The 16,378-nt window shown below is 36.3% G+C and overlaps 2 protein-coding genes across 2 annotated transcripts in view; one reads left to right on the top strand and one right to left on the bottom strand.

Annotated features, from left to right (window-relative positions):
* LOC144438611 (inositol polyphosphate-4-phosphatase type I A-like) overlaps positions 1-2,728 on the top strand; it is a 36,056-nt gene extending 33,328 nt beyond the window's left edge. The window contains exons 22-23 of the mRNA XM_078127710.1: positions 485-639; positions 863-2,728. Coding sequence (XP_077983836.1) covers positions 485-639; positions 863-995 — 288 coding nt within the window. The 3' untranslated portion in view covers positions 996-2,728. The remainder of the gene's footprint in view (positions 1-484; positions 640-862) is intronic.
* A 3,336-nt stretch (positions 2,729-6,064) lies between these two features.
* Positions 6,065-16,378, bottom strand: LOC144438811 (E3 ubiquitin-protein ligase RNF14-like). Its single transcript, XM_078127989.1, has 7 exons — positions 16,336-16,378; positions 15,441-15,673; positions 13,830-13,978; positions 12,350-12,856; positions 11,403-11,631; positions 9,958-10,130; positions 6,065-9,310 (listed from the first exon to the last, which is right to left on the bottom strand). The coding sequence occupies exons 2-7, from the start codon at positions 15,625-15,627 to the stop codon at positions 9,101-9,103; spliced, it is 1,455 nt and encodes a 484-aa protein (XP_077984115.1). The 5' UTR covers positions 15,628-15,673; positions 16,336-16,378; the 3' UTR covers positions 6,065-9,100.

The raw sequence follows: 16,378 nt of genomic DNA, 5'->3' as shown, positions 1-16,378 counted from the left end.
CCCAACTTGGCTTTCTAGTGACATGTCCAGTGGTCTTTCTAATGTACTCCTCCAAAGTGATTATAATTCATTCTCAATTTGGTCCTTGGAACATGAACAAAATATTTTGCATGTCTATATTACTTGCATATAATTCCCGACACCTTTAGAATGTTTACTATGGCATGGTCTCCTTTTGGCTCTTATCTGCCAATTTCAAATCAATTTCAATGTACAAGTCTCATTTAGAAGAATTTTCAGTTGTTCACCTAGCAGCATTGTATTCATCCATTCAGCCCAAAATGGAAAGCGCTATTGCCATGTAGTCAGGTGTTTTCCACGTTTCAGGTATGCATACAAATGAATGGTGTACGTTACACAAGTTGTAAAAGTGCCAATAACAGAATGTCGATGTCTTGTACCCTTGAACGATATACTTAATATTACATTACAACATATACATGGTTTTAAATACATATTTAATATACATATTTCTTTGTTTCAGGTTTGCATACAAATGAATGGAGTACGTTATACAAGTTGTAAGAGTGCAAAGGACAGAACGTCGATGTCTTGTACCCTAGAACAATGCATGATATTACAGCGTCAATACGGATTGGATGCAAGGACATTTGGTCATCTCTTAGACACTATGAGGAGGTGAGATAACAGATAGCTATAGTAATGACTCTATGCTAGTTTAATCTGTCATGGACAAAATATCAGATGTTGACCCCAAAATTACTTTCAAGTTTTTGTATCCATTAAACGTGCGAGGAGATGTACGGTAACAAAAATTATACTGTGAATTTGATGTGTTTTGAGAGGTCTTTCTAGTAAGTAATGGGTTTTAATATAATATCATTTCTGATTTGACTCACAGTGAAGGTACAAGGAGAATTAATACTATGAAGAACCTTGGAATCAGGAAATATGCATTTAATGGTTTCCAAATTGTGGCATTACCCAAACTTTACAGACCACCAGATGGTACCTATGGTAAAACACAGACATAGAAGACAACTATATAGACCACCAGATGGTATCTATGGTAAAACACAGACAATAGAGGACAACTATACAGACCACCAGATGGTATCTATGGTAAAACACAGACATAGAAGACAACTATACAGACCACCAGATGGTATCTATGGTAAAACACAGACAATAGAGGACAACTATACAGACCACCAGACGGTACCTATGGTGAAACACAGACATAGAAGACAACTATACAGACCACCAGACGGTACCTATGGTAAAACACAGACATAGAAGACCACTATACAGACCACCAGATGGTACCTATGGTAAAACACAGACATAGAAGACAACTATACAGACCACCAGACGGTACCTATGGTAAAACACAGACATAGAAGACAACTATACGGACCACCAGATGGTACCTATGGTAAAACACAGACATAGAGGACAGCTATATAGACCACCAGATGGTACCTATGGTAAAACACAGACATAGAGGACAGCTATATAGACCACCAGATGGTACCTATGGTAAAACACAGACATAGAAGACAACTATGCAGACCACCAGATGGTACCTATGGTAAAACACAGACAATAGAAGACAACTATACAGACCACCAGATGGTACCTATGGTGAAACACAGACAATAGAAGACAACTATACGGACCACCAGATGGTACCTATGGTGAAACACAGACAATAGAAGACAACTATGCAGACCACCAGATGGTACCTATGGTAAAACACAGACAATAGAAGACAACTATACGGACCACCAGATGGTACCTATGGTAAAACACAGACATAGAAGACAACTATACAGACCACCAGATGGTACCTATGGTAAAACACAGACAATAGAGGACAGCTATACAGACCACCAGACGGTACCTATGGTAAAACACAGACATAGAAGACAACTATGCAGACCACCAGACGGTACCTATGGTAAAATACAGACATAGAGGACAGCTATATAGACCACCAGATGGTACCTATGGTAAAACACAGACATAGAAGACAACTATACAGACCACCAGATGGTACCTATGGTAAAACACAGACAATAGAGGACAGCTATACAGACCACCAGACGGTACCTATGGTAAAACACAGACAATAGAGGACAGCTATACAGACCACCAGATGGTACCTATGGTAAAACACAGACATAGAAGACAACTATACAGACCACCAGACGGTACCTATGGTAAAACACAGACAATAGAGGACAACTATATAGACCACCAGACGGTACCTATGGTAAAACACAGACATAGAAGACAACTATACGGACCACCAGACAGTACCTATGGTGAAACACAGACATAGAAGACAACTATACAGACCACCAGACGGTACCTATGGTAAAACACAGACACAGAGGACAGCTATATTGACAGAGAAAGATTTATTGCAAACAGAAGAATTGTATATATTGTACATAAACACTATAGAGATGAATGTGGATTAGGTGTGCAGGCACCACACTGTAATACCAGATATACACATGAGTGACGGATGCCAACTTTACACCTGGAAATAGGCCAATGACAGTGCTGGATGTCATCAGGTGAACACTTACAAACCAATCAGTGATGAACACTCCAAAGTGTGCACCTGGAAACAGGCCAATGACTGCACTGGGATTCATTACCAGATGTACACTTGCACACCAATCAGTTTTGAATATTCAAAGTTTACAACTTGAAATAGGCCAATAACAGCACTAGACTTCATCAGCAGGTGTACTGTTCTAAGTTGATCTATAATGAATATCAATATATATATATATATATATATATATATATGACTGCATTTTACTGGAACACTGGGTTTACACATATGTACCAATCACATATATATATAAACCAATCAGTGAAGAGCACTGAACGACATACACCTGTTAATTGAGCAATTGCTGTATGAGGTGTCTTCTTTTCTAGAATCCATTACGAATATTAACACTTTACACCTGTTACAATGTCAATTGTTAATATCTATGCTATACAGCAACGCCAAAAGTTTAACATTTGAATCAATTCATAAATAAATACTCCAGTGATGATTACTCAAGAAAATGAAACAATTATTTCTGTCAATTTCACATCTTTCACTCAAATATTGTTGTAAAAAAACAAAAACATTAATTTTATATTAATAATGACATGAAAATATGCATCCATCCTAACACCATCATTTTGTATACTCAGGGCAAATAAATGAAAAAAAGTTGTATGTAGTGTCAATCACCCAACTCGATCTATATATACAGAAATTCTTAGGTTTTTTTAGAATAGTGAATTTGTGAAAATGGCACTGTGTCAAAAATATTTAAAAAAATAATAGTTGAAAATTTAGATTTAATGACCCCCAACATGAAATGAAAATAAAGAAAATAATAATCTGATTCTACTTAGCTTTTTGAGATTTAGAATTGGAACTACAACTCTTTTTTTTTTTAATTTTGCCTCTTCAGTTTACATTTGTACATACAATAGTTTAAGTCTTATTTTTACCTTCCATAAGGGAAGGTTATGATATGCTTTGTGTGTGTGTGTGTCTGTCTGTCTGTCTGTGAACAGTACATCTCAAAAACTACTTCATCAATTCTAATGAAATGTACTTTGTCAGTTTACATAGTATTACAATGGTTTATGTCTTATTATAGCATTAGGACAGCCTTATTTATTTTTCCAGTTTCTCATGACCCTTCTGACCTTATATTTCTGAAACTGACCAAAAATTAATTTTAAAGTACGCCCTGTGTGATTGTATGATGGTGACAAGTTTTGATAAGTCTAAAAGTTCATTATGTCACCATCATACTGTGTTTAAACAGGTTTTGTCAGTTGCGCTTTCAAAATAGACATCAGCCAGAAATTTGCAATATTTAGAATATCAATGATATTTTGCCAGAAATTTGCAATATTTAGAATATCAATATTTTTTTTAGAAATCTAGAATGAAATATAATATTAATGCAATGTACATTTATTTGTAATGAATACATGCATCTACAGAAAGTTGACATGCAACGTATGTGTTTTTGGATAAAATGTATATTCTGCGATAAACGAGTCCACTAGTATTGTAAGGATGTAAATGGTCAAAGCTTTGCATGAACTGAAAGTATTTCGTTATTGCGTACATGACCTAGCTGTCACTCATTAAATTATATGACCAAGAATATTCATCAGCTTGGTCGATCAAATGATTTACAAAGGTTATAACGCACAAGTGGTTCAAAGTGTTTTCAGCATTGAGCTTTCGATCAGTCAGGTCAACGCTCCTCATCAGAATGACAAATTCCATAATTACAGCTGACAGCTCCTTACAGGAGTGTCAACAACAACGAATGTTTCAGTCCATGCTTTACATTGAAAGACACATCATAAGGGACGAAACCGACAATAACGATTTAAGAAAAAATATTCATCTGTGTCCTTTTAATACCCAATACTATTGGTTTTCAAATATCGTCTGTGTTTCTTCAAAGGTTTATGTCTTATGTCATGAACAGAAGTTGGAGATGCAATTTACTCAATATTATTAGAGGTATTACATGTATATAGACCCTGTATATTAATATATTTAGACCCTGTAAGCTAACTTTGCTGTATTTAGGCCCTGTAGGCTAAGTACATTTTACAACTCAATTCACAAAGATGACATACTTGTCATAAAATGTAATTTATATGTTGTAATTCATTGGGTATAAAATGCAGATAATATATTAAATGTTAGCTCAGCTTCTCGCAGCGACTAATCTATTTAATCTTCTAGCAAAGTACTATTGTATCCCGTACCAAATCTATGTTCTGCAATAAAATATATATTGTGCCATGACAATAACGTTAGTCTGTTTTCTCTCTGCTTGTTGCTAAGATACCGACAGCTAACTCAGCCCCATCTCAAATAATCAAGGCATTATGACTACAATATATATCTCTCCATCATCTGTTGACAGAGAGATACAACCAGTGACAGGCAAGCGTAAACTTGTTACAAACAGGGGAAGTAAATAAATGAATTGGATTAATAACACTTAGCACAGTATGTTGGAAGTACAGAGACTTGTATTACATTCCAACATTTGATAAGAACAGTTTTATGGCCACTTTACATAATAGTTTGAAGTTCTCTGGCATTTCATGTACACATAAAGAGACCATAAAATTGTTCTTATCAAACTATGAAATCTAATGCTAGTCTCGTTAGTTACACTATGCTGTGCCAAGTATGATTAATTTATTTATTTACTTTCCCTGTTTGTGACAGTTCTGCTTGTAAATGTTTGCCCAAAATGGCCGACTTTAGGCGTAGGTATTGTTTCTATAGTTTTTATCCTCTATAAATTTGTAATCTTAAAGGTTTGTACAGTTTGTACTAAACACAAGATGTCACATATTTGATAGAGAAAGAAAAATAGAGTGAAAACAAGACCTTTGTGACAATATAGAAGTTTGAATTTCCTGAGTTGCATAGATTACCTAAAATACCCTTGATTTACCTGTTTTGTGTTTAAAGATATGTGTGTGAGTGTATGTGTGTGCGTGTGTATGTGTGTGCATGTGTGTGTGTATGTGTGCATATGTATCTCTGTAAATGACACAATGCTGGACTGTAATGATACTCTGTCATGACACAGGAAGCATATATGCAAAGATTTGCACAATTTTGTTTTGTTTTGCTACTTTTATGTTCAATAAAAAGATATAAATGTTGAAGGCATTTTATCCCATTTCTTTAATATTCAGGTGTTATCCACTAATTCTCAAAAACTGCACACAAGGTGTTATTTGCGTCACCACACATCTATCCCTTCTGTTAGCAGTCATCATCTATCTTACAGGGAGAATTTGGTCAAAAATGTTTTTGCAAATCATCAGCTAAACAACATACTACACACACTCCTGTCATTTTGTAAATAAATATATCACAATAATATAGATTTATTTAATAAAACATTTTATTTCTATGTATTATTGTAGTTTTAATGACATAAGCATGATTTAAATGCAATTTCTCATCATATCAGAAATGACAATTTCTAATAGAGATAATGACAGTGAAAGAAAGGCATGGCAAGTAAGAATGATGTCTGTACCCTCTAAACATGAGAGAATTCAAAAAACTAATGTTGAGCAACTGTGCCATTTCTCACAGCAATGATAACTTACCAGTACAACTATGGCATATCAACTATTGGCAAGCTAAACACAGACACAAACTATTGTCATATTTGATATAAATGTACACTGATTGTAATTACAGGTAGAGGTGTCTCTGATAGCCAGTTTTCTCTAGTAGCAACACATTCAACCTCATTCAGTGTTTACACTATCTTGATTACACAAGATTATATCCACATAACCAAGGCACCGCTGTCACCCACTTGTGGAACATACTAAGTGCAGCAACAATAGTTTTAGTTTGTGTCTATCGTAGTTTGTCGATAGCATGTTTTCTATAGTAATACTTATCGTCAGTTCTGAAATTCAACTGAAAAGTTGTAGTGTGCATCCTCTCATTCATAAGAGACACCCTGTGAGTCCTTGCACCGACACTTGTAATAGTGTACACTATATACTGCACAAATGGCGGGATTTAGCAAACTAGAAAAGTTACGCCTAGATGATTTGCAGTTCGGCTAATACATTAATGTGAGTAGATAAGCACTCTCTCACGAGATTCCATACCAACTACTGCATGGTGACATATACTTGTAGAAAGTCTATCAAACAAGGTAAGTATATGACGTGATCATAAACAGCGCCCTCTATCATGAGTGAACAAGACTGTTTGCAGTTGAAAGCTCTCCGCATATCAAAAGTATGTTGTGTGTATTGGTTAAAATTGTAGTACTCAAGGTAAGTATATCCGTCACCTATCCGTCAAACATTAATATTTGAAGGTGTTTGTTCGAAACACATGGCTCCCTCTCCTCAACCTCTCCCTTTCCCAACAACACTTTGCCAAAAATATAGAGGTACATTTTATGAAATCTGGCAACGACATTTCACGGTAAAACTAAGATTTATTATGTCAGCACACACAGAATAATTAATTTTGACAGGTTTCAAGACATGAGAGTCCACCAATATCTATAAAAATTCAAATCCTACAAATTCTAAAATTATGTCTTATGTACAGAATATGTGTTGGTTTCTATAAAGGTGTACATTGCGGTCTATTCTAATGTTGATTTCAAGATGATATGGATTCACCACATTGATGTAATACATTCAAATAGGACATATTCCGGTTATTAGAGAGAGAAAAAGATTTCACAGTTTGGCCACTAGGAGGCGCTGTACACTGACCATTTGGAGCCACAAGTGAGGGTCAGAACAGCTGAGAATTGTAGCATAAAGACTGGCACAGCTGATGTGAAGTTACTACTCATTTTTCTGTGTTCTCGATGTACTGTTTTATTAGCAACTACCAGTAAATAAAACATGGCTAACCACTAATATAATACTCTTTTCAGAATGCATATAAAGTTCTTTTACATCACATTAATTGTTCACAGCTTTGTGCATTGGCATACAATTAATCAGCAGCCATGGCCAAATTTTAACCCCAACCTATTTTGCCAAATCTAAGGCACCCTCTTGCATTCCTTTACATACAAAATAGCCAAAATTTCGGTAACTGAAAGATGGCATATTGTACTAGTTGTTACTAAGGATTATGATAAGATTTGCTGCATAAACCAGTATTTGAGTGTTGTATGTTTCATGGAGTCATTATGCTTCATTTCCATATGCTTCCTACCACCAGTGTGCCCTCTAATGATAGCCAGATTTTGTTGTTGTGAGTCAAAATGATAAAAACAGGGATATCTTGTGAGTCACCACATAGTAAGAGATAGGGGAACACTAAATTTTGGTGCATCACATGAAATTGTACATGTCAGTGGCATGTCAAATTGACTTAGAGGGCACACTGATGCCTACATCATAATCACCATAGTGTTAAAGTGACAGACATTATCAAAAAGGCCAAGTTCAGATTACAATTAAAATTAGGGGGGAAAAAACAAAATGTCTGGCCGAGCTATTGACAAAGTTAGTCCAGCACAAAAGAGTGATTCTATGTCATCCTTATGGCCCTCACTGATAAGATAACACTAATGTGAGATCTTGGGAATGAATCCCTGGCCTTTAAAGTGACAGTATATTAATGTATTCCTATATCCCATAATTTTCTTACTTCCTATTATAATCAGTTAAATGTAGCACCATGTGACTATTCACCACCACTATGTAACAACTGTGGTGGTTAAGTGTTGCAGGTAGACAGATTTTAATTGTAAATCAATTATGCTTAGGCCTAAAAAAAATAGTGTGGTGTCAATTACGCTCAACTTTAGAAGAGTTGAAGTAAGTAGGTTTTTTGTTTTTGTTTGTTTTTTGGGGGGGGATTTTTTCATGCGTGAGTGTCTAGTTCTGGTAGTTATGTTTTCCGTTGTCTTCCATATGGTATCCGTGTTATTGGTTTCTTCCCATCAGATATACAGCCATTACAGATTGGAAGAATAGTTTTATATTGTCTTTTTAATTTGATGTCAGTTCTGCATTCGCTATTTCTCATGATGAGGCTTCACAATTTCGCGATTTATTTTATTTTCTCTCAATTACATAAAAAAAGTTTAGGGTCAGCAGTGAAAATTAGGTGGGGTCGGGTAACCAGAACCAAATAATTTGTTTATGCCTTATAGGCCATCACTGTAAATGAGTTTATATAACAGTGATGCAGTCTATCTGAAAACTTGAACCTGAAATTAATTAAAATTAAAATTTGGTTTGTTGGTGATTAAATTAATCAGCATCTCTGTTGCTTTCCATCAAAGTTCTTTAGCATTTGAGAATCATAATCTTGGTTGCTAAGCATCAAATAAAGTACCATAGTTGCTTGGAATTACTGAATACACAGTAATTATTTTGTTGCTAAGTATTAAATAATCCACTACTAAAGTATCTTAGTTGCTAGGGATCAAAAACCCCACCCTCTTGGTTGCTAGGTATTACTGAATAATTATTTTGTTGCTTAAAGTATTACACAATCCGTCTACATCTTGGTTGCTATGCACAAAAAAACAATCCTCTTGGTTGCCAAGCATTAAGCAAACCACCATCTTGGTTGCCAGCCATCTTCTTCATCATCATCATCTTCTATATTTTCCATTCCTTGGAAAAGTTGGTTGAAACATTGTGATCCAGGGACATTAAAATGACTGTATGGGTTATTACGTGACACTAATGAACTACACAACCAGCAGAAATAGGCACGACATTTAGTGCAAGTCATCTTGTTACAGCCATCAATTTTCTGTGGAAAAGAGAAAATAATGACTTGATTCAGTACAGTCCATCATAGGATACACTTTGATATGCTATTCTATATTCTATTTACGCCCCCCCCCCCCTCCTAATTTTTTGCTGTGTCATTTAAGTTAAGTACCCCCTAACTTAACACATTCTTTGCTGTGCTATTCCACCTTCTGTTTCATACCCACTAACTTAGCATTCTTTGCTGTGCCATTTACTTCTTCAATACCCCCTAACTTTGAATATTCTTTGCAGAGCTACCATATTCATTTCCGAGATCATCACATAGTTTACATCTCATGACAAAATATTAGTAACTAAGTTATGACATCTTCTATCAAGATCCTCTAACTAGCAACTTAGGACATCCTCCCTGTGAATAAAGCTCCTATCAAGACCCCCTAACTAGTAACCTAGGATTTCCTGTGCTAGCAAAGCTTCTATCAAGACCCCCTAACTAGTAACTTAGGATATCCTGTGCTAGCAAAGCTTCTATCAAGACCCCAATAACTAGTAGCCCAGTACACCTTCACTCTAATCGTCTACCCACAAAACCAACCTATTTGCATGTGAGTGTCACAATCAGGACATCTTCACTGTGTTAGTACATCCTCTGCCCCCTAAGACCTAAGTTCTATTAAAACCTACCTGTATGTGAGTTCCACAGTTGGGACATGTCTTGCTGTGGCTTTCAAGCCATTCTTCACTGTAAGACTCTTCAAGACACTGCTTCAAAACACTTTTACCGTAACGTTTCTCCAAGAAGTTCCTGTGTGCTTGGTCACCATTCTCATATTCGTCGCGTAACTTGGTCCGTTCTCCTGTCACAAGAAGAAAGTAAAGCGTATGAATTATGCTAATTGCTTTGTAACAAATCTCTCATAAGAGATGACCATGCTGTCTTGTCTGTTGGTGATCAAGTTGTCTCACTGCCAGTCTGACTTTGATATGACATCACCACATTCCAATCAACCTGATCTTAAATGAAATGTCCAGTCACAATTATTCTGCCGTTAGTACACTTATATTGATAAAATAGCACCTTGGTAACTTATTCAACTTTAAAATCTTGTGAAAATGATACACTGCACTTAAGATTGTGTTCAGCCAGCCATCTTGGGGATTTCTTGCAAAGGTTTATGGGAAAACCTGTGATGACATCACAAATACCCAATACTACTACCTTTGTTTTGACAAATATGAAGAGATTAGAGCAAATGGACTTTGTTTTTAAATGGGAACGCCACTCCAGGAAATAAATGTATTTTCATAAACTTTAGGTTCTGGAGAGTCTTTTCCTGATTTCACATCGCATGAGCACAAACAGGAGACTGTTAACAGTGAATGGTAGCTGTCAACTGTGATTATGTCTAGCTCTCAATTACTTTGTTCAGACTACAAGTGTTAGTTTCACTCTGAGGTGACATAAAGTAGTAAAACTAATAAACTGGATTTAGGACTCCATTCACACTGAATTTTTGTACCTGACACAGATCACATACCAAAGTCATCCAATATTAGCATAGCCTTCATTTGTTCCAATCATTTAGCAGCAACCCTGAACTTTAACCCTGTGAACCCTCCTCCTATCTAGAAAACTACATGGAATTCTGTGTCAGACACAAATGAGAAGTCGTCTCTAAATTCACATTGTAACTGACCTAACTTTAACCCAACTCTGGACCCAGAGTCGACTCAACTGGTTAAGTGAGAACCTCCAAGACCTAGAGAATGTTTTATGACATCTATGTTTACACTCTCGTCACTGACTATTTACTTGCTTACACTGATAACATTGTTTACAGATTGATTACATTGAGCAACATCACACTCTGGGCTGATGATTACAGCAATTGAAACAGGATAATTTTTACACTTGATATGAATGTTAAACAATTCCATCAAATAATGTAAGTGTTTTACTTGAGTGTTACGAGTTGTATTTTATGCTTGATATGAATGCTGTAAATGGTGGAACCACTTTACTTGGGTGTTACAGGTTGTAACTGCTCACAAAATCTTACCTACATCTCACAGAGTCCGAAATTCTACATTATTGCCAGTATCAATGTAGTAATTGGTATATATCTCACCTTTCTTTATCTGACAAGGTGATAGACCATGGTAGACCAGTTTACAAAATGTACAAAATGCAAAATGACATTTTGGACAAACTCCCATGTTTGTATCTTTTTCCAACATGACAGCACACTCACAACTCCGTCGAGGGCAGTAGACTATGTCTGCCATTCCATCTAGGGTGGTTTGTAACAACAGTCTATCGTATCTTGCAAATAAGTCTTCACCAACCAAGTCAAAAACCTGAAAAGAATAGCAATTTTTTTAAATGATTTTGTGCTTTAATTCCTGAAGATTTCAACATGTATTTTGAAGGCGCCTGTAAATGGGACTTGCTCCGGTTAGCTAGCCTGCACCATGGATGGGGTCCTGCTACATGTCTTTGTTTTAGAAGTCCAAGTGTGGCATACTTGAGGGTATTTCTATGAGTATGAATGCTTTCAGTGTTCTAGGTGGCAATATTTTCATTAACAAAGTGAGTGAAACTTGAAGCGTAACATCAAACATCGCAAACACCAATTCATCCAAAACATAAAATTATTAAATGCATTTGTATGATTTCACATTCTCCGAATGCTTGCCTGCTCATTTGCATATATGATGTCCATTATAAACCTCTGTACACTGAAGACACCTGCTGTCTGTCTTTGTAAGAAATGTCTGATGACACAATTCAGAAGGAATTGCGAGTTGTTTAATGGATTGCAGAACATACAGCTCAGTGAGGATCAAGTGAGATGGTTTGACATAATAACGCCCTCTAGTATCGTGTACCCAAAATTCCATGTTCTGTAACTTATCAATGAAAGTTGAAAGTTATACTCTGTGATATGATCGCCATGGAAGACTCCATGGCAAGACAGGGAAGGAAGCCTCAAAGGCTTAGATAATTCCTCTTTTTGTTCATATGCTTATCAAGTCTAAGTCAAAATCACATGATGAATGACAATATATGACATACCTGTGAGGGCATGGCTTGAGAGTCGCAATCTGTATCCGGACAACTCAGACCTTTCACGTTACCGTCATTTATCTGTACCTTGAAATACTCCTTCATACACTCTTTACAATAGACATGGTCACACCCTTGAAAGTTGATACAACTGACTCCAAGTTTCTCATTGAAACAAACATTGCAGGTGAAAAGTGCCGAGTTGAAAACTCGTTGTTGTTCTAAGTGATTGTATTCAATAAGTGTTATCAATAGTAATCCCTGTGAACCGATATCTTGCACAGCACGGCAGTCCATGTCTGCGTTGCCATGGTTTCCATCATGTTTTGTGCTACTTTTAGGAGCGTCAGTTTCTTTATTCCCTTCCTTGTTGTTCAGTAATACTATTTCTAAGGGAGATTTGAGTTGTAAAAAGTCAATGGCTTCTTCTGATAAAAACTGAGTCCACATGTAGAGAATAACTTGTCCTTCGTTCTCCTTCCAGATGGTGTCAAGTTTTTTACACAGCTTGGACAACTGTAAGAGAGAAAAGTTGGAAACTGAGAGAAATTTTGGATTATGACATGGTTATATATTACTACATTATTGTGGTTGAAGCATGCAAACCATAAAAGCCATTATACCTCACACAAGCCAAGTTGAACATGTCTGAACCAAAAATAAGTTATTTACACCCTGGTTATTCTACATCACAACAAATCTGCATATTTGGTTCTGCCGTGCTCAAAATTTGAGTCACAACATCCCAAGTCACTATTATTTTTCAAGATTTTTCATAAATTATGCTTGACACAGTATAATCCCTCAATATTTTTTCTTAACTCAGTCGGAAAATAATTCTGCCCTAAGGCTTTTGTCACTACTCATCTTCCAACTCATAGTGACGAGGCTCCCTAGTTAACTCATATTTACCTCAGCTGAAAGAAGCAAAATATTGGTGAATAACATCTCACTGTCGTCCGAGACTGACAGCGAGGTAGTAAAATTATCAAGTGGTATCCAGCAGGTACGTAAAGTTATCGCTAATTTTGTGGTAGCATTTTAGTGAAATATTCAAGGTCATGTGTTCAGCATTTTTTATCAATACATGTACTACTGCTATTACTATAAATTCTGCTACCTTCTTTACTCAGTCAACTGTCGTCTCCTGATGCAAGCATTATTTTAGAGGAAATTATCATTTACATAAACTTAAAGAGATTACATCCCAGTGTACGTAATACAATTGTAATACAAAGTCATATGGTGAGTGTGTGCTCTCACGAGCACGCCCCTCTTAAGGAACAATAATATACTACTTGAACTTTCGATCATCACCCACTGTCGATAAATTAAAGAAGGATATCATGACATATGATGTCTGTTTACGAGAGTTTTCTAACGTCTTACATTGATCTACTATTTTTGTTACTGTTCCATAGAACATTATGTTGTATTGGATTTTGGCAATATGCAAATTCTTTTGATTGATTGAATTAAGTACACTCACCTGGTGAACACTTAGCCATTTGCATGACAGGGTAAATGAGGGTGCACTGCATGATGGGTAATCTGTCGGATACTGGAAATTGAGAACTATGGGAGGTAAATACTTGACAGGGTACAGGGTATGATCATCATCTTGTAGTACTTTCACACCTGAAAAAAAAATTGTCAACATGGAGAAGAGTAAGTCATTGCAGATCGACGATTCTTGAAAATTACTTCTTTGGCTTTATTGTGACAATACCCGTTCTATGTTTCTCATCGTAACACCTTACAAATGATGGGTCATTTGGTCAGTTAAAAATAAAAATAAGACTGAGAAATAAAGTAATTTCATTTCATAATCATATACAGTCTGAAGACTTAGAAATGACAATTAAAGTCAGAATGAAACTATGAACAACTTGTTTCACCAAATTTCCAGAATTTCAGCAATAAATGATTCCTTTTGCTCAGATAAAAGCTCGTGAAGTTGACAATTATTGACGTAATCTTTTTCTCATTCTGCCATAAAGGGACGTCGATTTTATTTTTAATTCCGTAAGATTGAAAAAATAAAAGTATCGGTCAGGTCATGAGAAACAGAGAATAAAGAAAGTCTGCCATGATACAGATACTATGGTTTATATTACCATGTCGCAATGATCGTCTTTATTCATACTGGATAGTACATGTAATTCTTTAAGCATATCAGTGCTCGCCATGAGTTCATTTTAATGCAGGCCTGAGGAAACTGAAGTAACCAGCAGTAAATCTGCACTGCTGGGTATGGTCAACCTGAATAAGACTCTTCTTATTAACAGCATGGCAAAAAATTTTCAAATCCAAACCACAGCTCAAACTCTGACCACAACATTTTCATTGTGTTTTCTAGTTTATGAAATCTTGAAGTTAATGAAATGTAAAGCCAATATTTGCTGTTGCACAAAGCACAGCACACTTTAGACTGGAATTAATGACGTCATCGGTTTGGGCTTATCAACCTGCCCTAATATTTGGGGAAAGGGGGATTAGACCACACCCACAATGGCTGATCTGTCAGTCTAAGCACACTTGTACCCAATGTAAAACATTTGATGAATTTGATTGACTCCCCTGGTTTATAACGGTGTACAACAGTTCAGTTTTTTACATCGCGGTGGTGCGCGTGCATTCTGTTGGGATACCCAAATAGCCAGACTGATTTTGTCTGTTATAGATGATCAAAATGACGACAGGGAGCGATAAAAGTAATCTGAAAGTTTATATTTCTGTTATTTGTACTTAAATTAGCAAAATAACGTCCTTGCATATGAAGCTGAGAGTTGAAATATAATTTTAGAGTAGCTGTGCAAGTTTTATGGCATCTATTGGGAGATGTCATATTTGAATAAGTGAACACTGTCAGCTGACACTTGATTGGAATCGTCAACCGAACTATCCTGAGGACGTGACAGCGAAAGCCAGTCATGACCCCTGTGGAATCGACAGGGTCACTCAATCAAGTCCACCTATTATGTAAACAGAAAAAGAGTGTGATTCTACCATTTAAGGTCAATGTATATAAAGTGTGTTCACTTATGCTTAGCTGCCCCTTCAGTTCAGATAATATTGCATTTATAAGATGTGCACCCACCTTTGGTTGGTAACTGTGGTGGTAATGGACCAACCAGTTCTAGATGAAACGGATCGGGCATTTGAAGCTTGGCATTGAATTGTCCACCATTGTTGTCTTCCCCAGCTATAAAGACGTCATCATCTTCATAGATACTTGCCAACACTAGCAACTCATCTTCTTGTTCTTCTCTATCAGTTGATTCCATACTTTATTAGAACATCACATTGGGTCTATATAACACATGATCATGCCTGGAAGGAGACAGATATAGTAAAGTCAGTCGAAAACTTTTAGTTTCATAGTCATGGTCCAGTTCCATATGGAGTAAAAATTACATTTGTCTTTCAGAGTTATCGATCAAGGTAGATATCACATGCTCACAATCATCTGTAACACAAACACTGATAAACCAGATTTCTTTACCGTCGACAGCGAATGACACTTGTCTAGTAGCTGGTACCTGCAAATGACATGCAAGGGTATGCTTACACTGCACATATAGTTTCTACCATGACATGATACAGTAGCCATGGGTCAAAGGTTACATTGCAATACCTTACTTACAGTTTAATACAGACTTTACTTACAGACAAATCTATCCGAATGTTATACACATACGTGTGTCAATTCTGAAGAATGGAAATAAACGACAAGATACTCAGTCAGTTGGACGAACATGAATATCTATACTACCTCAAAATTATGATTAATACACGTAACGTTACAATAATATGTCCATGATGAGGAAGACCGCGATGCGGCGATGTGTTTCGGTATATAAGGCGTAACTTGAATAACATCAGCGTCGCGTCGCTGGCGAACTAGACGGAAAGTCAGTGAGAATCAGACAACACAGACGGAAGAGTATCCTTGCACACAGACAGAAAATAAACACGATAGAAGGCATACTTACTTAAACTTTCTGATTTCTATCCACCATGATTTCGTCACTCACA

This window comes from Glandiceps talaboti, chromosome 8 (assembly GCF_964340395.1).
Source record: "Glandiceps talaboti chromosome 8, keGlaTala1.1, whole genome shotgun sequence".
NCBI classification, from domain to species: domain Eukaryota; kingdom Metazoa; phylum Hemichordata; class Enteropneusta; family Spengelidae; genus Glandiceps; species Glandiceps talaboti.
The sequence above is the reverse complement of the archived record's forward strand: the minus strand, read 5'-3'. Positions and strand labels throughout refer to the sequence as shown.

What these genes read in the sequence shown, in the direction of transcription:
- LOC144438811 (XM_078127989.1), bottom strand. Translation starts at nt 15,627, where the DNA reads ATGGAATCAACTGATAGAGAAGAACAAGAAGATGAGTTGCTAGTGTTG. An exon ending in ACCACAGTTACCAACCAAAG is followed by an intron (nt 13,979 to 15,440) that starts GTGGGTGCACAT and finishes TTTTTTTTTCAG; the next exon opens with GTGTGAAAGTACTACAAGAT. An exon ending in ACCTTGTCAGATAAAGAAAG is followed by an intron (nt 10,131 to 11,402) that starts GTGAGATATATA and finishes TTCTTGTGACAG; the next exon opens with GAGAACGGACCAAGTTACGC.